Below are 15,851 nucleotides of genomic sequence, written 5' to 3'. Positions count from 1 at the left end.
ACTTTGTGCAATGTCAATTACTGTCGGTGGAGTATTATCCACAATATTCGTAGTAACTTGTACATTGTCTTGTCAAAAATAGTTTTTTGACGATACAGATTGTACACTCTCCTTTACTGTCGGTTGAGTCTGTATACCTATAGTTACTATCGGTTTAGTCAAAACTGGAGTTGAACTACCCAAAATACCTTTCCCTTTTGATTTATTTGGAATGGTGGAAGTTGTTGCCTTAACAAACTCTTCCTCAAATGTAAGAAAGTATGGATTCTTCTGGAAGAATTTTGCCCAACCCTCACTGGTCTCATTCATCACCTCATTAACTCTGCCCATCATTAGGCTTATTTGTCGAGGCTTACTACTGAAAACTGTCCTATTATCAACATCAATACACCTCTTCATTTCATCATTACTAATAGCACCACATAAAGTCAAAAGTTCTACCTCTTTGATCTCCCTATCCCTCTTGACTGCGTCAAGTCTTCTAGCATTTAGTTTATTGTACAATGATAGAGGTATTTCCTTCTGAATTTCTACTAAGGCTTTCTTATAAATATCTATATGCAACAAAATTGTCTCTTCTATCTCATTCTGCTCATTTTCTTCTAAACTTTCATAATACATAGATACATTTTTCAAAATTCCATCTTTTGTAATTTCATCAATTAATTCAGCACTGTTCATTTTGGTCTTACCAGACTCGGTATCATCACTCTTCTTGTTTTTGTTGGGGGTTGCCGGAGTAGATGTAACTGGTTTCCTCTTTTGTTTAGGCTTCCTTGCCGGAGGTGGGGGTGCAGTAGGTTTTGTTACCTTTCTGACAAGTTTCCTCCTTGGCTCCATCTTCTTATGATCTACCGGTGGTTGATCTACTTTCTTCCTCTATACCCTTCTGAAAGCTAGAGGTTCATTGTCCTCAAGGTCAGAATCAGAAGTGATGGTGGAAATGTAAGCTTCGGGCTTCTTTACTTCCGGAGTACTAGCCACTGTCGGTTCTCCTGTCGGTTTGGATCCATAACCCATTTCAATGTCTATTCTATGAATGATGTTCTGCACAAAAGTAGACATCTTTTCTATTTTCTTCTCCCTTCTCTTCCTGTTAAAGCCAGTTTTGACTTCAAGGGCCTTCTCTTCTGCAGTGCCAAAGTGTTTGGTCTTGTCATCCAATGGGGCATCTAGCAGCATTTTTTGCATAGAGGTCTAGAATGTTATCATCCACCTCATATCCAAGCTTTGTGACCCAGATGGTCCTTGGTTCAACTGCCTCCACGAGGACTTCATCGGTCTTCACCATGAAACAGATATCAGTGGAATATTTCTCCACAATGTTCTTTGATAATCTCTCCCTCTGCCTCATATTTTCCTGAAATGTTTTGAAGTAACCCCAAAGTTTTTCATCTCTACCAATACCAAGACCGATGATTGCTTCCTTGATTTGCATACCTACCGGTATGTCATGAGCCCAATGCTTCTTTCCAAGACCAGGTAGCTCATTCATGAAGTAAAGCATCAGACAAACAATGAGATTTCCATATCTAAAAATTCCTTTCTTAACTCCCTTAATTTTTCCAAGATTTAACATCAGTTCACTCCTCAACCATTTACATAAATCATATTTTGCATTATTCCTCAGTCTCTGATATGTAGTATGAATGCAAGAACTAGCAATAGAATTCAATCGGCTAGATTGAGTTACCTTATAACCAATTATCATACTTACAAATTTCATATCAGTGTCGGTGATTGTGGTGATCCTCATTGATCTGTTGTCATGAGTTGCACCTGTGAGTTTCTCGACCTCTGTGTTCGAAATTTTCTTGCCAGGTTCTTGTCCGACCTTGGGTAAGCTAGTGACTGCTTGAATAGCCTCCTTGGTGATCATGTAAGGTCAATCCAGCTAGATAAACTCGTTGTGAACCCTGCTCAGAACGTATATGATGATCTCATCCTTGAATTCTGGTATGTATAGAATACCGGTTAACCCTAGATCCTCAATTGCTTTGTATTCCAGCTTGATGGTTCTGATGCTGCCCAGTATCACGGATTGATACATGCTTTTGATCTCCTCAGTGCCTAGATCCTCCAAGGTGCAGTGAATGTATGCCCTTACGTCTTCAACATACATCACGCCGTCAGGAACCCTAGAAAATGCTCCCACAGAGTCTTCCTTCTTAGCTATCAAGGGAACCTCCTTGAATACGGGCCTCAGCCTATCCTTAACTTCAACAACGGTGGGATTTGCAATGAAAGTAGGAGCTGAAGATCCAAATGCCATTTCGAAGAATACCTGAAAGTGAACGTTGGTTGGAAGATTGAGTGCTTTTTAGATAACTACTCGAAATCCTTTCACAATGCTTTTGCACGCTCTTAATTTGCCTGAAATTGGCCTTTTCTTCGCTTTGGATGCTTGAATGTTGGGTGAGTGAAAATGAATCCACTTTCCCCTTTAATCAGCGAAAAAAAAAACCTAATCTTTCTCTGTCATAAATGCTTTGCGATCTACCCTACTAGATGTCGATTACATAGTCTTGTGTCGAGTGAACCTTCATCAATGATGAACACAACTCTTCAGATCTCTTCCAGATCTCCTCTGGGGGAATATGCAAGATTTGCAATGAGTTTGCCAACCCCTAAGGCTTATGCCTCAGTTACTAGTGGAATTTCCTGTCGGTGGAGGAATGCCCTGTTCTACTGGTGGAGTTACCGGTGTTATTGCATCTCCACTTGGTCCTTCAGATTTTCTAACCCATCTCTTGGTGAGATCTTGTTGTATTTCATCTACCTTCTGCTTTCATTTCTCATTATTTTTATCATTGCTAACCGATTGAGTCTTGTTTCTGCAGTACTTAGCAATATGACCTATTTTGTTGCATGCATAACATGTAACATTGTTCTTCTGAATTGCTTTGACATATCCAGTATCATTCCTTGACCTACAATGATTAGCAAAATGTCCAAACTTTCAACATGCATGACATTTAACATTCATTCTGCCATCTTCTGACTTATGATCATACTTCTTGCAATTTGTGCATTGACCGGGAATAGAATTTTAGTTTTGATTTGCTCTATTTCTACATTGTTTAGCCATATGCCCAAATATATTACAAACAAAGCATCTACCATTGAATTTATAAGCATCTACCATTGAATTTATAAGCATTAGATTGTCTTACTAGTTTCTTTTGTTCTGATGAGTTCTGCACACCGGTTGTCTGATCTGCAGTACCAAAGCTTTCGCCTTGTACAAATCCAAGTCCTCTATAATCATCATTTTGTCTTTGTCCTTTCAACAAGTTATCCAATTGTGCAACACTGATCCTAAACTTTTCTTTGCACTCACTTGCAGTAGTCAGATCATCTCTCAGAGATATTACTTGTCTTTCAAGTTCTTGTTCATTATTCTGGGATTGCACCAAACTAGTTTTCAGCATATCATTCTCATGAGCCAATCTGTCACATTCCTCAGATTTGTTCTTCAGAGATGTAGCAAAATTTTCTTCTTTCTTCTTTCTATCCTCAAAATCCTTAGACATCCTCATAGTCAGGTTTTGCATTTCATTTTGCATGAGCATGTTTGCTTGACTCAGCTTCTGACATTGTTCCTTGAGAGCATTATTATCATCTTGCTTTTGCAAAAGTTTCTTCCTTCTAGCTTGAGCAGATGATAATCTTTCTTGCAGGACAAGAATGAATTCATTGCAGAATTCAGTTCATCTTGCAGTTTCAAGTTCTTCATCCTTTCAACATTATAATCCTCAAGAGTCATCTCAAGTTGCTTTTCCATAGCCATGCCTAAAGATTCGGGTTTCAGGATCTTCCTCAAGCTATTAAACTTCCTCTGAGGTACCAAGCTCTGATACCAATTGTTAGGATCCAAGAACACTGAGAGAGGGGGGTGAATCAGTGTTCTTCTGGTAAGATAAGATTTTATGCTTTTATACCATACACATATAAACCGGTAAACAAATGAACATATAACTTGAAGCAAATAAACAATCCACATGAAGGAACACCATAACACATAGAATTTATACATAGAAAACTTCAAAGAGGAAAAACCACGGTGGGATTTGTGACCCACAATATCAATTCACTGGCCATATGAAAGATATTACATATAATGGGGACCTACACATGCAGGAAGGCACACTACTCGTCTCTAAAGAGTCTCGCTGACTACAAGCTTATGATGAAGGAAAACAATGAAAATGAACTCACAAAATACATCTGCTATGCCAAAAAGAGTTCTGGTTATAGCTCTTCTCTGCACCGGTTCATAAACCCTAAACACTACTACCGGTATCACCTTCCCTCCAAGAATGTCTTACACAACATTTACAGATCATTGCATGATACAACATTCGCATAAAAATGATCTTCTTTTTCCACAATTCTCATCCACAAGTTCTATCTTCACATAACTTTCTTCTATCCATAATGTCTCATAATGACCTAACACGCTGACCTATATACCCATACAAACAATATTGTCTTATGTCGGCTTACAATACATTACAAAAGATATACAATGTCAACCTTATGCAATAATTACAAAATGATTTTCTAAATAAATCTTCCTTGATGTCGGCTTCTCTGAAGTGTTGGATGCTGGTGTCAGTGCTAGTGTAAGCCTGGATGCTCCAATGCCGGTGAATGTCTCCTAATGCCGGTATATGACTCCCATCAAATCTTATTGCCATCAATGACAACAAAATGAATCCAACGAGTGTCAATTGCCAACAATTTTTGCATTCATGCATTTAGAGTTTTTCTACTCACCCTAAGTTTCACTTAAGGGGAGGTGTTAGAGCATATTTAGCTATTAGTTGTTTTTTTACTAGTTGTGCTCTTTTGCTTAAGTTCACTTAGGAGTGCTTATTTTAGTTGTGCACCTAGTTTAGCTTTATGCATCTAGTTAGCTATTGTTGAGCCTTATTTAGCTCCACATGCTTGCACTTTAATTCTCTTAAATTTAGCACAGTCTTTCTTTATAAGCACCTCATTGCACAATTGTAATTCATCCAGTAATTTTGTATTCTTTGCTTTTGAGTAATATAGAATTTTTTTTTATGTAGCTCTCTCTTGTGGAAGGTGTTTATGTTTGTTGTTTGATCTTGCAAAACTGTGTTGCAAAATTCAACATGGTATTAGAGCTTTAAAACTTCAACATCAACTATTTGTTGGAATCATTTGTAGTTGCACAAAAAGATCAAACTATCAACGCTCGATACAAACACCAGATTTAACCTGATCCACGGGAGGCAGTTAAGCCATGTCACGATTCTCCAAGGAGGTGTTGATCACCAAGACAAAAATCTCCCCCTCAACATCGACTGAGCCTTGAGCACCCACTAAAGGGAGACTCGAACCCATGACCCAAGGCTTTGATATCAATTGTTGGAATCATTTGTCGTTGCGCCAAAAGCTCAAACTATCAACACTGATACAAACGCCAGATTTAACCTAATCCACGAGAGGTAGTTAAGCCATGTCACGATTCTCCAAGGTGTTGACCACCAAGTCAACACTATCCTCACTTTAGAGTTGCAATTCATAGTTTTACTTGCGATAGTGTTGTCAAGGTAGAGGTTCAATTGGTTGTAGTCTAGAATTGGATTTTTAAGACATGCTTGAGTAGTTTTGTGGGTTTACAAATCTAAGAGGAGAGGTGGTTTCATGTGAAGCAATTGCCTCGAGAATTGGCTTTTAAATGATAGACAGATTAATCATAGCGTACTAGTGCCTAAAAAATTGTTCAATCAGCTTCCTTAATTTCTTACATTTAAATGTTTGGTGATTAAAAATCTCATGACAAGCTCACCATTACAAAGCCTTGAATCTATTCCTACAATCACAAGCATGCCTTGCGGTAGCCACAGGTACATTTGAAGGCCAAAGTTGAACTTATGACAAGAATGAACCTGTCACCGCATTCATTTAAGGATCTAAGCCCATCCCTATGTTCACTACAACTTGTGCCCAAATCTTTCAACATATGTTGCAATGATGCCTCAAGTTAAGCTAGGCTACACTAGTTCTTTGTATCCTCTAGATGCAACCATCTTTATACAAACTAGTATACGAGGTGGTGTGTAAATCCCAATAGAGCTTGAGCAAAATAGAAACCACTCAGACAGGAATTCTAAGCCAAACTATTCTCTAAGCTCATTAGTACTTCTTCCTTGGATATAGTTATTACCTTTCAATACAGTTCCTCCAAGGATTTTAGTTGGCAATCCATTGACCTTGAATAAAAAGCAAAATGCAAATGTTGCTCCTCTAATTTAGGAAGTTTCACAAAATGCAGACCCAAATACACACATGAAGAGTTCAAGAGGAAATATGAAAAGTTCATGTATTTGATTATTATATTACTACATATGTGGTGATGTGTGAACATCAACTAAGGCTTCCAACTGTTCGATCAAATGGGACATTAAGGATCTAGAATTTCGATCTACATTTTCTGAATCAAACCAAGTGATCTAGCCAAATGGGGATATTGCTGTTTGCCAAACAAATTCATTATAAGCAGTGAATCTTATAAAAATATCTAATTTTAGAAATTAGATTGGAAATCAGAAGGCCTGTGTCAATACCAGAATGTTGGAAAGATGCTTCTCATTTCTATAGCACCAATTAGTGGGGCTTAATCTACACATTATTGTACATAACTTTCCTTTGGCAGCAATTTGTTTATTCCAGTCTGTGTCATTGTCAACTTGTATTTCTTGAGAATTGATCTATGACTTATGCTGATCATAGCAATCATCTTCTAAGCACATACAATCTATCACTTCCTCATTACATCCCTTGGGTTTTAAGACAGATTGGCTCTGGTTTGCTGCTGTAAATAAAGGTAATTCTCATTTTTCCAAGAAAGATGCCCTGAAAATAAAGACATGGTCTTCTAATCATAGGAACAATCTCTAGGCACCAACTCAGAAGCATTTATCCTTTTTTTACAGAGCCACGGGTTGCTTTTTAACCCACACAAATTACACAGCCAACAGTAAATCTAGCAGATATTAGCAGGTACAAGCATTTGCTTTAATAAAACATGCTAGGTGCTTTGAAAAAGTGAGCCCTGTACAAGATTTCATCTTAGTACGGGAAAATATATGAGGTCTTTAAGATGCCCTAACACAGTTTACAATTAAAGCTTGGAGAGAGGTATGCTAGAGAAGGTCTTTATGGTCCACCCTTTCACCAGTGTTTGAATAGAGAGGTCTGCTAGAAATACAAAGAAGATTGGTTCACAAGAGAAGTTCCCTTTACAAAGACTAATATGACTGATTATTATTCAGAAATGAAAATAACACAAAGTCAAGCTTGGAGAGAAAATTTCAATTGGTACTACAATTGGAAATCCAACTGAAAGCCAAAATATATTATAAAAATGTAAATCCAAAAGAATAGAGAGTTTATGCCATTTAATGTTATGCATCTTTCACACCAAGCAGAACACATTTACAAATTCAAAGAAACAATCTTGATTTTTTTCTGTTGCTCAGCAACTACAAGGTTCGAATGTTTGAGCACTTTTTAGAACACATTTTTCATTGTTTGACCATCGTAGGTTGTCATTTCACCATTTTACATCACGAAGAATGGAGATCAGCACAAACATGAGTTGCCAAGCCATTCAAGAGCAAAAATCAATATTACAAGATTCTTTAATGTTGCTATTCGAAGAATATATCAAAAGGATCACACCAATTTTCTATGAAAATCAAGTGTGGGCAAAAATTGGAATGAATAAAGTTAAATATAGAACTGCAATATCAATAAGTTACCAATGTGGTATCATCCATGAAGCATCAGTTCTTCCTTCAATTCTATCTGCTTGCCATCTGTTCAATCTTTCAGGCTTGCACATCATCACATTCTTATGAATGGGCTTGATGGCATATATTGCAAATATAACTTAGAAACAGATGAAATCCCAATGGTGGAATTATGAGAACCGCTGTCATGGAAACTGCAGCTGGAACTGCTTGTTTGTTCCAATTCTCATCCAAAATGGTAACTGGGATGGCCTTCTTACGATTGATTCATGAGTTTCTTTGCTTTCTTCTTTGCATCAATTAAAGTCTTCTTCATCCGAGACAAATTGATAATCACATCCTGGTCTTCTAAGTATATTTGTTTAGTTGCTTCCCACCCTTTCTTGACTACTGCTTTTGGGTTTTTCAAGACTAAATCATTTCTATCATATTTTCTGCTCAGAGTACTCTCTTCAATATTTATCTTATAGCCCATGTAATGAAGACCCATTCTTTCTGCAGGGTCACCAAAATAAGTTTGAGATGCCCAATCAGTCCCAAGCGGAATGACTTGAATGAACACAGATCCAGGACGCATGAACAGAAAATGTGTCAATGCTGCACCATGAACACCAAGCAGCACATGACTGGAGTTGAGAAGCCTGTAAGTTGTCTTCAATTCAGTTGTTCGCAGCGGCTGCCATATTGTGACATTAAACCCAATTTGCTCAGCCAATTCAACCACCTCTTTCAAATTCAAGATCATTCTGCTACCCATACGAACAAGTATTACAAGGCGAGGCTTATTGTCTGTTGCTGTTATATTGTCAGGAACAAACCAGTGAGGTGTATAAGCACGATTAAGGAAGGCTCTGAAGTCAAGTATGCTTTTGTTTTGGAACATTAAAATGGGGTCAACTGTTAGTTCATCGTGGATAAACAAGCCAGCAGTAACCTCTGGAAAACAGTGCACTTTTGTTTCATTTTCAAAGTTTATGACCCTATATTGGGTTAACTGTCTCAGAATCTCATCATACTTAGTTAGCCACCAGTTATGACAGTCAACAATAACAAACACAACTTCCTTCTCTAGATGTAGAGATGTTATGTACAACGGTATAATCCCATCGTTGAACTCATGATACAGGTTCCCTGTATATCCTCCAGTCGTGAAAACTATGGCAGGCACATTGTGTACAAAGTCACACTCCAGATTGGAATTATTTGGGAACATTACACTCTTCAGAGTCACCTCATGCACAATATCCATAACACTCTTTTCCCATTTTCGAGTATAAGGCCTGATCTTTTCCTCTATACCAGCATTATGCTTGTCCTGAGCATCAAGTAGAAACATACCAGAACTTGCATGCATTTGAACATGCCCAAATACAGTGCATATATCTGTACGATAATGAGATCTATCACAGACTATTCCTTCACCGCGCTTAAAAGATCCTGGAAGCTTAGCATGTACCAGTCTAGTCTCCACTGCTCTTTTGTTCCCTGCATTAAGATAACATGTGGATTAGAACATCACTTTCTACTCAAACTGCAAGACAAAATGTGAACAAGAAGACCCAACACGCAGAAATGAACAAACTACAAGGGCATCCGAAGATGACACAGAATTGCCCAGGAACGCAAAGACGTGCAGTTTCCAAAATCCTAAAAGAAAAAGATGTAGTCTTAAGCACATTGTCTCAACCCAGTTTATTTGAGGAAATCCTGGAGATAATGATCCATAAAACTTTAACTTCCTTCTTAGAACTACAGCCTAATGATTTACAAACTGAACTACCCTATTATCTGTAGTTGATTAACTGTGGACTTACTCTGTCTCATGTCTAGTTATCTTAGATTAGATAGCTTGGGAAATTGTAAAAGTACATATCATGTGTTTGGCATTGGAGTACACAGAATACAAGGCTCAACTACCAAGGTAAAAATCAAATACACATGAGCACAGACCAATCTATTTACCAAAAAGATTAACATAAGTAATTGTGGTCTGTGACTGAAAAGCGCAGACCAATCTTTAATAGACAGAAATGATACCAAAACATTGTATGCGAGATTGACAATGAATGTGTGCTTGATATTTTAAGCAGACACCGTTTTATATTCAAGGTCTAGAAGATCAAGGTAGCTCATGGTAATTGAATTAATATTTTACTCAACCAATATGAAGCCCGTAATCTTCTGGCTTGAGGGTGAACAAGAACAGTCCTTAAAAACGTATATGAAAGAGGGATTTACTAAACATTAAATGCATACAGGCCAATGCCGCAAACCTATATGGATTGTTTATTGACATATTTTCAATCAATTGATTCCAGAAGATCAAGATAGTTATGGTCCTTCAGACACTTATTCAATTTGTAGAATAAATTATTTTGGTTCAAGGGTGAGTAAAATGTTTAGAACAAGCGTTAACAACAGTGATATATGTAAGAGTGATTTGCTCAATATTCAAGGTAGACAAAAACCCATATCGTGTTTGTTGTTAATTGGTCACTTTACACCAATCTTGAACTAAATTTAGAAGAGATTTTTTTGTGAAGAGATGGTACTCCTCCACAGAATTCAAGAACTTGAATCAGCAAGTAGCCTCTGTACTTTCCAGGAATAATTGGCTGTATCGCATTAAATTCTTAAGTGCATGGATGAATTCTGGGGTGTTATATTTAATTTGTTAAATATTTCCCACATATTTACAGCAGTTTGCTCAATATTCAAAGCAGGCAAACCTATATGGCCTGATTGTTGTCAATTGGTCACTTTGCAATTTGCACCAATCTTGAATTAAATTTAAAAATGGCTTTTTTGTGAAGAGATGGTACTTGCCAACAAAATTCAAGACCTTGGATTGGCAAGTAAACTCGATAGTTTCCATGAATAATAGGTTCTATTACGTGAAAATTTTAAATTCACAGATGAAATGATCCAAATTATTGTGTGAATTAGGAGGACAACACTGAAAGAAGAATTGGTGGTACTGTAAACACACCATAAACCATGTGAAAGCTTCATTTCATTCAATATATGAAAAAAAATCCATACAATGAGAGCAAACCCATGCAAGAGACATATGCCTGAGTCCATACAAGCCAGGCAAACTCTTGGAGAGATGTATGCACGTGGACTCCATTTATGAGAGCTGATACAAATTGGCAAACTCGACAGATGAGATTGTAATGTCCCCTTCTATAGTACTTAGTAACTATGGGGCAATAACTCACCTTTTTATAGATCACAATGTCTGACTTTTATTATAAATTGATACCGTTAATAGTATAAAGATAATTATGCAAATAATGACACTTATTAATGTCACCTGCTCTTTCTATTAGATGAAATGATGTATATGCTAAGTGAATGATAGGTCAATAAACTTCCCTCTCACCAATATCGATGAAGGTTACAGTTTTAGTACAATGTTGTTTCCAATCTGATTATGTGACTGATGTCACTGTGATATTCCAATCTGCAACTAGATGCCAATGCTCTGCCTGAGATGTCGATTGGTTTCTGCAATGATCCTTGCTACCAGGTCTGATGTAAACAATAACATATGCAAATCTGAAGTTGCTGCTCCTGATGTGAAGAGATTTACTTGCAACAGAATAAGACTATTGTTCCAGATATATCGATTGATCTATGCAATGTCTTGGTGCCTTTCCTGATATATGCCTTTGCTCCTTATGCAACCGGTGGGGTGCCTTGATGGGAAACTGCTCTTAAAGAGCAAAATTGAACTGGATGAAAAAAAAAAGATATAAACTTAATCGATGCCTCTCCCAATCAATTGGATGGTCTTCATATACGGTGGGAAAGGATGCTCAAGAGACACATCCCTTGTCTCTTCCTAATTGCTGCTCCTTATTGTCTTTAATTGAGCCTCTTTACATTATAACCACCATGGTTAGTGCATAATTGCTCCATTAGCATCGTGCCTCTTCATTAAGATTAGTATGTTTGCTGTTCATTAGCAACTTATTTGTTGTATAATACTGGTTAGTCTCCATCGATTAAGGTGCTATGGGGATTAATATTTGATTGGCAAACTCATGGAAATCGATGTTGCTGTTATTCATTAGTTGACCATCTAGCAATGTACAGATCTCTTATCACCCCATATTTACCAATCCTTAATACCCGGTAGCACCGATGTCTTCCTTCCCATTGAAGCTTTATGAAGACGTCTAATGCCTAAAACATCAGCTCCTACAGAAAATCGTGAGGTCTTATAATAAGACGGTTTTCTGAGTATTGATTTGTTCTTTTAAGGCGGGGACATGACAGAGATTTATGTCACAGCTTGACAGACTCATCCTAAGAGATGTATGTATGCCTATCACTCTGTCTATTGGATTCAAATTGAGCCTATTTATACATTTTTCAAAGAAGCCGAAGAGTCACAACATCCATGTCCTCTTTAGAGGTCGAATGGACAACCTAAACTGAAAGGTTATTACATTTGAATGATGGCAAAATTTGATTAAAGATCAAAATGTTTCACTTAATTGGATACCCTAATTTATTTCTGATCATGAAATCTAGTGTATTGATATTTAATTTGTTGAATATTCCCCTGATATTCAGCAAGGTAACAAACATTGTGTAATATCCAATAGTTCATGAGCGTCTCAGCATGGCAAATCAAAGTGAAAACCCTGAAACAGTAGCATAAATGTAAGTCCTGATCAATTCCATATATAGTTAGGAACTCGAATTTCGTTGCAGATTAGACATGGAACTACCAGATAATAGGATTTATTCAAGTAGTTAACTGTTATAAAGCTTACGTGCAAATCTATACAGAGAGTGCTAGAGTTACAGTTATTTCTGTGCCTCAACCAATAAATAATTAAAAGCTAACTTCGCTTCAAAAAGAGGAGGTATTAATATGATATTAACATCTATCAATTCAAAAGGCATAACTATGCAGCAAAGGGAACCAGAAAGCAAAATAGTGCAGCAAGCAAAGTCAGTAAACAAACAAAGAAATCAAGCAGAAAAAAAAAATTAAAGCAGTGATATAAGAACTAACTTTTATTACCTATATCAGCAGCTTAGAAAATGTAATGCCCTTAAATACGTATGCATTTTCACATTATAAAACAAAATTGCAATTAAGGGTAAACAATGTTTTGTCATGCACTCCAAACATAAGATGACTGTAAATATCTGCCTTCTTTGCGAAAACTGGTGTATCAAAACATCAATGAACAAAATGACTTAGAAGGGAAGTTTTTAGGCAGTAAGGCCTTTACTTAAGACTTGTATCACACTTTCTTTTGAGGCAGCATATAGGATGAGACCAAGAGTAACCAAGTTTTAAGTTTTGTTAGCAAGAAAATTAACTGAAAAACTTAAATGACTGAAGGAATTTAGAAGAAGAGGTCCTAATCTGATAGGTCCTTTACTAGAAGTATGATTACTTTGTTCTGAGGCACCTTGTGATGTGAGGACAACAATTCACGAGTTTTGAGAACAAAAGCATACTAAGTTTATGGCACCACAAGTTGTACAGTAGCCCAGCCGTTCTCAATTACCACTGCTAGTGAGGATAAAACTAATCATTTAAAAATTTAGTTTACCACAATACCATGTACAAGATGGGGACCTCGACACAGATTAACTTGTTTGACTGTTCCTACAGTCTAACAACCTTATGCAAGCCTTGACAGGCTTTAGTTTCACCTTATGTTACTGCCATGTCCAAGCTATGGACCTCAGGACGATAAAATTATAAACTCATTTGACAAATACTACAGTGCAACAACCATAACAAGCCCTACGGAAGCCTGGATAGGTTTTAGTTTCACCTTATGCTACTCAATCCAAATCAATTAAACCAAACAAAATAGAATGGGCTTCTCACAGTTGCCTGCTAGGCGAGGAATTCATCCTAGCATCCAATCTGAACCCAAAAGAAAAGTGCAAACGTCACTATCTCCAAAGAGTACAATATTTCCCTTCCAAGAGACAATGAAACTTCGCATAGGCAATCTCACACACCCACCTACTTTGTAATTATTCAACAAAAACATGTTTATTACCACACTCAGTAATCATTGTCACACTTACAAAGCGAGCTTATGACAACACTATTATACTCTTGATTTTGGCATCTGAATCTGCCGAGTGAAAAAATTGAGTATATACCCACTTACAATCAGCTTGGCTTTCCGACACCAATATCTTAATCACCACACTAGTACATAATAACTAATATGCGAAGATATTGTTCATATTAACTACCATCAGCCAGAATGTTCATACCAAGTACCATGGAAAATCATGAGAAACAGTATACCAAACTAAAAGGAAATTGGCGTACCAACAACACGGACATCTCCGTGCCCTAGTCTAAAAGAACTGAGACTTCACAGACAATCACACTGTTATTCACACACGCCCACATGCTTGGTGGCTTTTCAAAAAAAAAAAAAGTTATTTCCAGATCCACAAATCATACGAAAGTTCCCAAATTGTTGTGCAGATCTATCTATTTTCTTCATTTTGTTAGCAGCGGGTAGAAGAGTGTTCACATCATTTCATGCTGAGGACAAATTCTCAATTTCGGGATCTGCATCTCCCAGAAGAAGAAGCTTGCGCAATGACACACAGAGTTGGATCGATTTACCAACAGAAACGCGTTTATTACCACTCTCACCAATCATATAGTGATTTGCAAGGAAATGAACTATTGAAATCGGTTGTTTCTAATTTCGGCATCTTTATCTGCCTAAGAAGTAGATTGAGATCAGCTTACAACTAACTTAACTTTCCAACAAAGATAAATCTATTACCAAACCCTCAAATTCTATCTAAATTTATCAGAGAAGGAGCTTTTAACAACCTTTCTCTGTTTTTTGTTTTTCATTCTGAATCCACCAAGGAATTGAATAGAAACCCAGCTTACAATCCAACAAAAAGATATGTTTTTTACCAGACCCACAAATCATAGAAAAATTTACAACATAGTGAGCTCTTAATAACATTTTTCCCCCCTTTCTTCCATTTTAATCGGCACAATGAAAAAGAGTGAGTAGAAAACCATTCACTCTCCCACACAAACACAGTTATCACCACATCCCCTAGCTATACACAAATCTACAATCTGTTGATATTTCATAAGCAGGGTATTTTAAAAAGAAGAAGATGGGCATAGTCCCACTCACATTGAGATTGCCAGAGCAGAGCATTATGCTGAGAAAAGAGGGCAATGGATCCAATGCTCAGAATGATGAGGGGCAAAACAAATGTCTTGTATATCACTCTCTTCTTGGCAGCCATTAAAACTCTCTAAGATACCAATCTCATTCAGCAACCCATCCCTTCTGCTTTAAAACACTTTTCCTTAAATGGGTCCCTGGGATTCTATTGCCACATCTCATTTTCCACACTGATTAGTCAGATGCAGTAGAATTTTTGCTATTAGAATCTTCCGTTTTAATAGCATGTGAACATATCTCAACCCCATGCTAGGATTGAGCGGAATTGTCCCTATCGAAAACAACATTTTTGTTTTAAACTACATTTTCCCTTGCCTGGATAGACTTATTTAATAGGGCTGATATGCTGCTTTGAAGTTGGAGTACTCACAACCAGCTCACGTGAGTTTCATTGAACATTTAACAAAGATTTTGACTTGAAATTGCATTTTCGTCCCATTCGAGGATTGTTTAATCGCATAAAATTGTTTATTAGTTAATCGGATTTCATTCAGCCCAGCTTGTCCAAGATTTCCAAAGCCCAAGAAACTTGATAATTTGGATGGCGTGTGGATAGACCTGCCTACGGAAAAATCAAGTTAAATTTACATAGATTAGCAATTATTGTTTAATTATATTTCAAAATATGACTAAATTGGTCAAAAGAGGTGAAGTAGGGGAGGTGTGTTCCAATTATGGGTAGACATCCCACGATCACAAAGAAATGTATTATATTTATGTTCAAAGTTTATCAACATATTAATTTTAAAACTAATTTCTTCTTGATGTTGACTGTCTCATTTGTCTATTTTGAATATTAATTGATTCTTTTCAATTTTTAGATTTCTATTTTTATATTTAT

The 15,851-nt window shown here is 36.9% G+C and overlaps 1 protein-coding gene across 1 annotated transcript; it reads right to left on the bottom strand.

Moving 5' to 3' along the window:
- Positions 1–7,477: 7,477 nt before the first annotated feature.
- On the bottom strand, positions 7,478–15,516 carry LOC131046021 (xylan glycosyltransferase MUCI21). The gene is made up of 2 exons (XM_057979658.2): positions 14,957–15,516; positions 7,478–9,272 (listed from the first exon to the last, which is right to left on the bottom strand). Exons 1-2 carry the CDS (start codon positions 15,069–15,071, stop codon positions 8,044–8,046), a joined length of 1,344 nt encoding a protein of 447 aa, XP_057835641.2. The 5' UTR covers positions 15,072–15,516; the 3' UTR covers positions 7,478–8,043.
- Positions 15,517–15,851: the final 335 nt, after the last annotated feature.

The sequence above is a fragment of the Cryptomeria japonica genome, chromosome 3, assembly GCF_030272615.1.
Source record: "Cryptomeria japonica chromosome 3, Sugi_1.0, whole genome shotgun sequence".
Taxonomy (NCBI): Eukaryota; Viridiplantae; Streptophyta; class Pinopsida; order Cupressales; family Cupressaceae; genus Cryptomeria; species Cryptomeria japonica.
The sequence above is the reverse complement of the archived record's forward strand: the minus strand, read 5'-3'. Positions and strand labels throughout refer to the sequence as shown.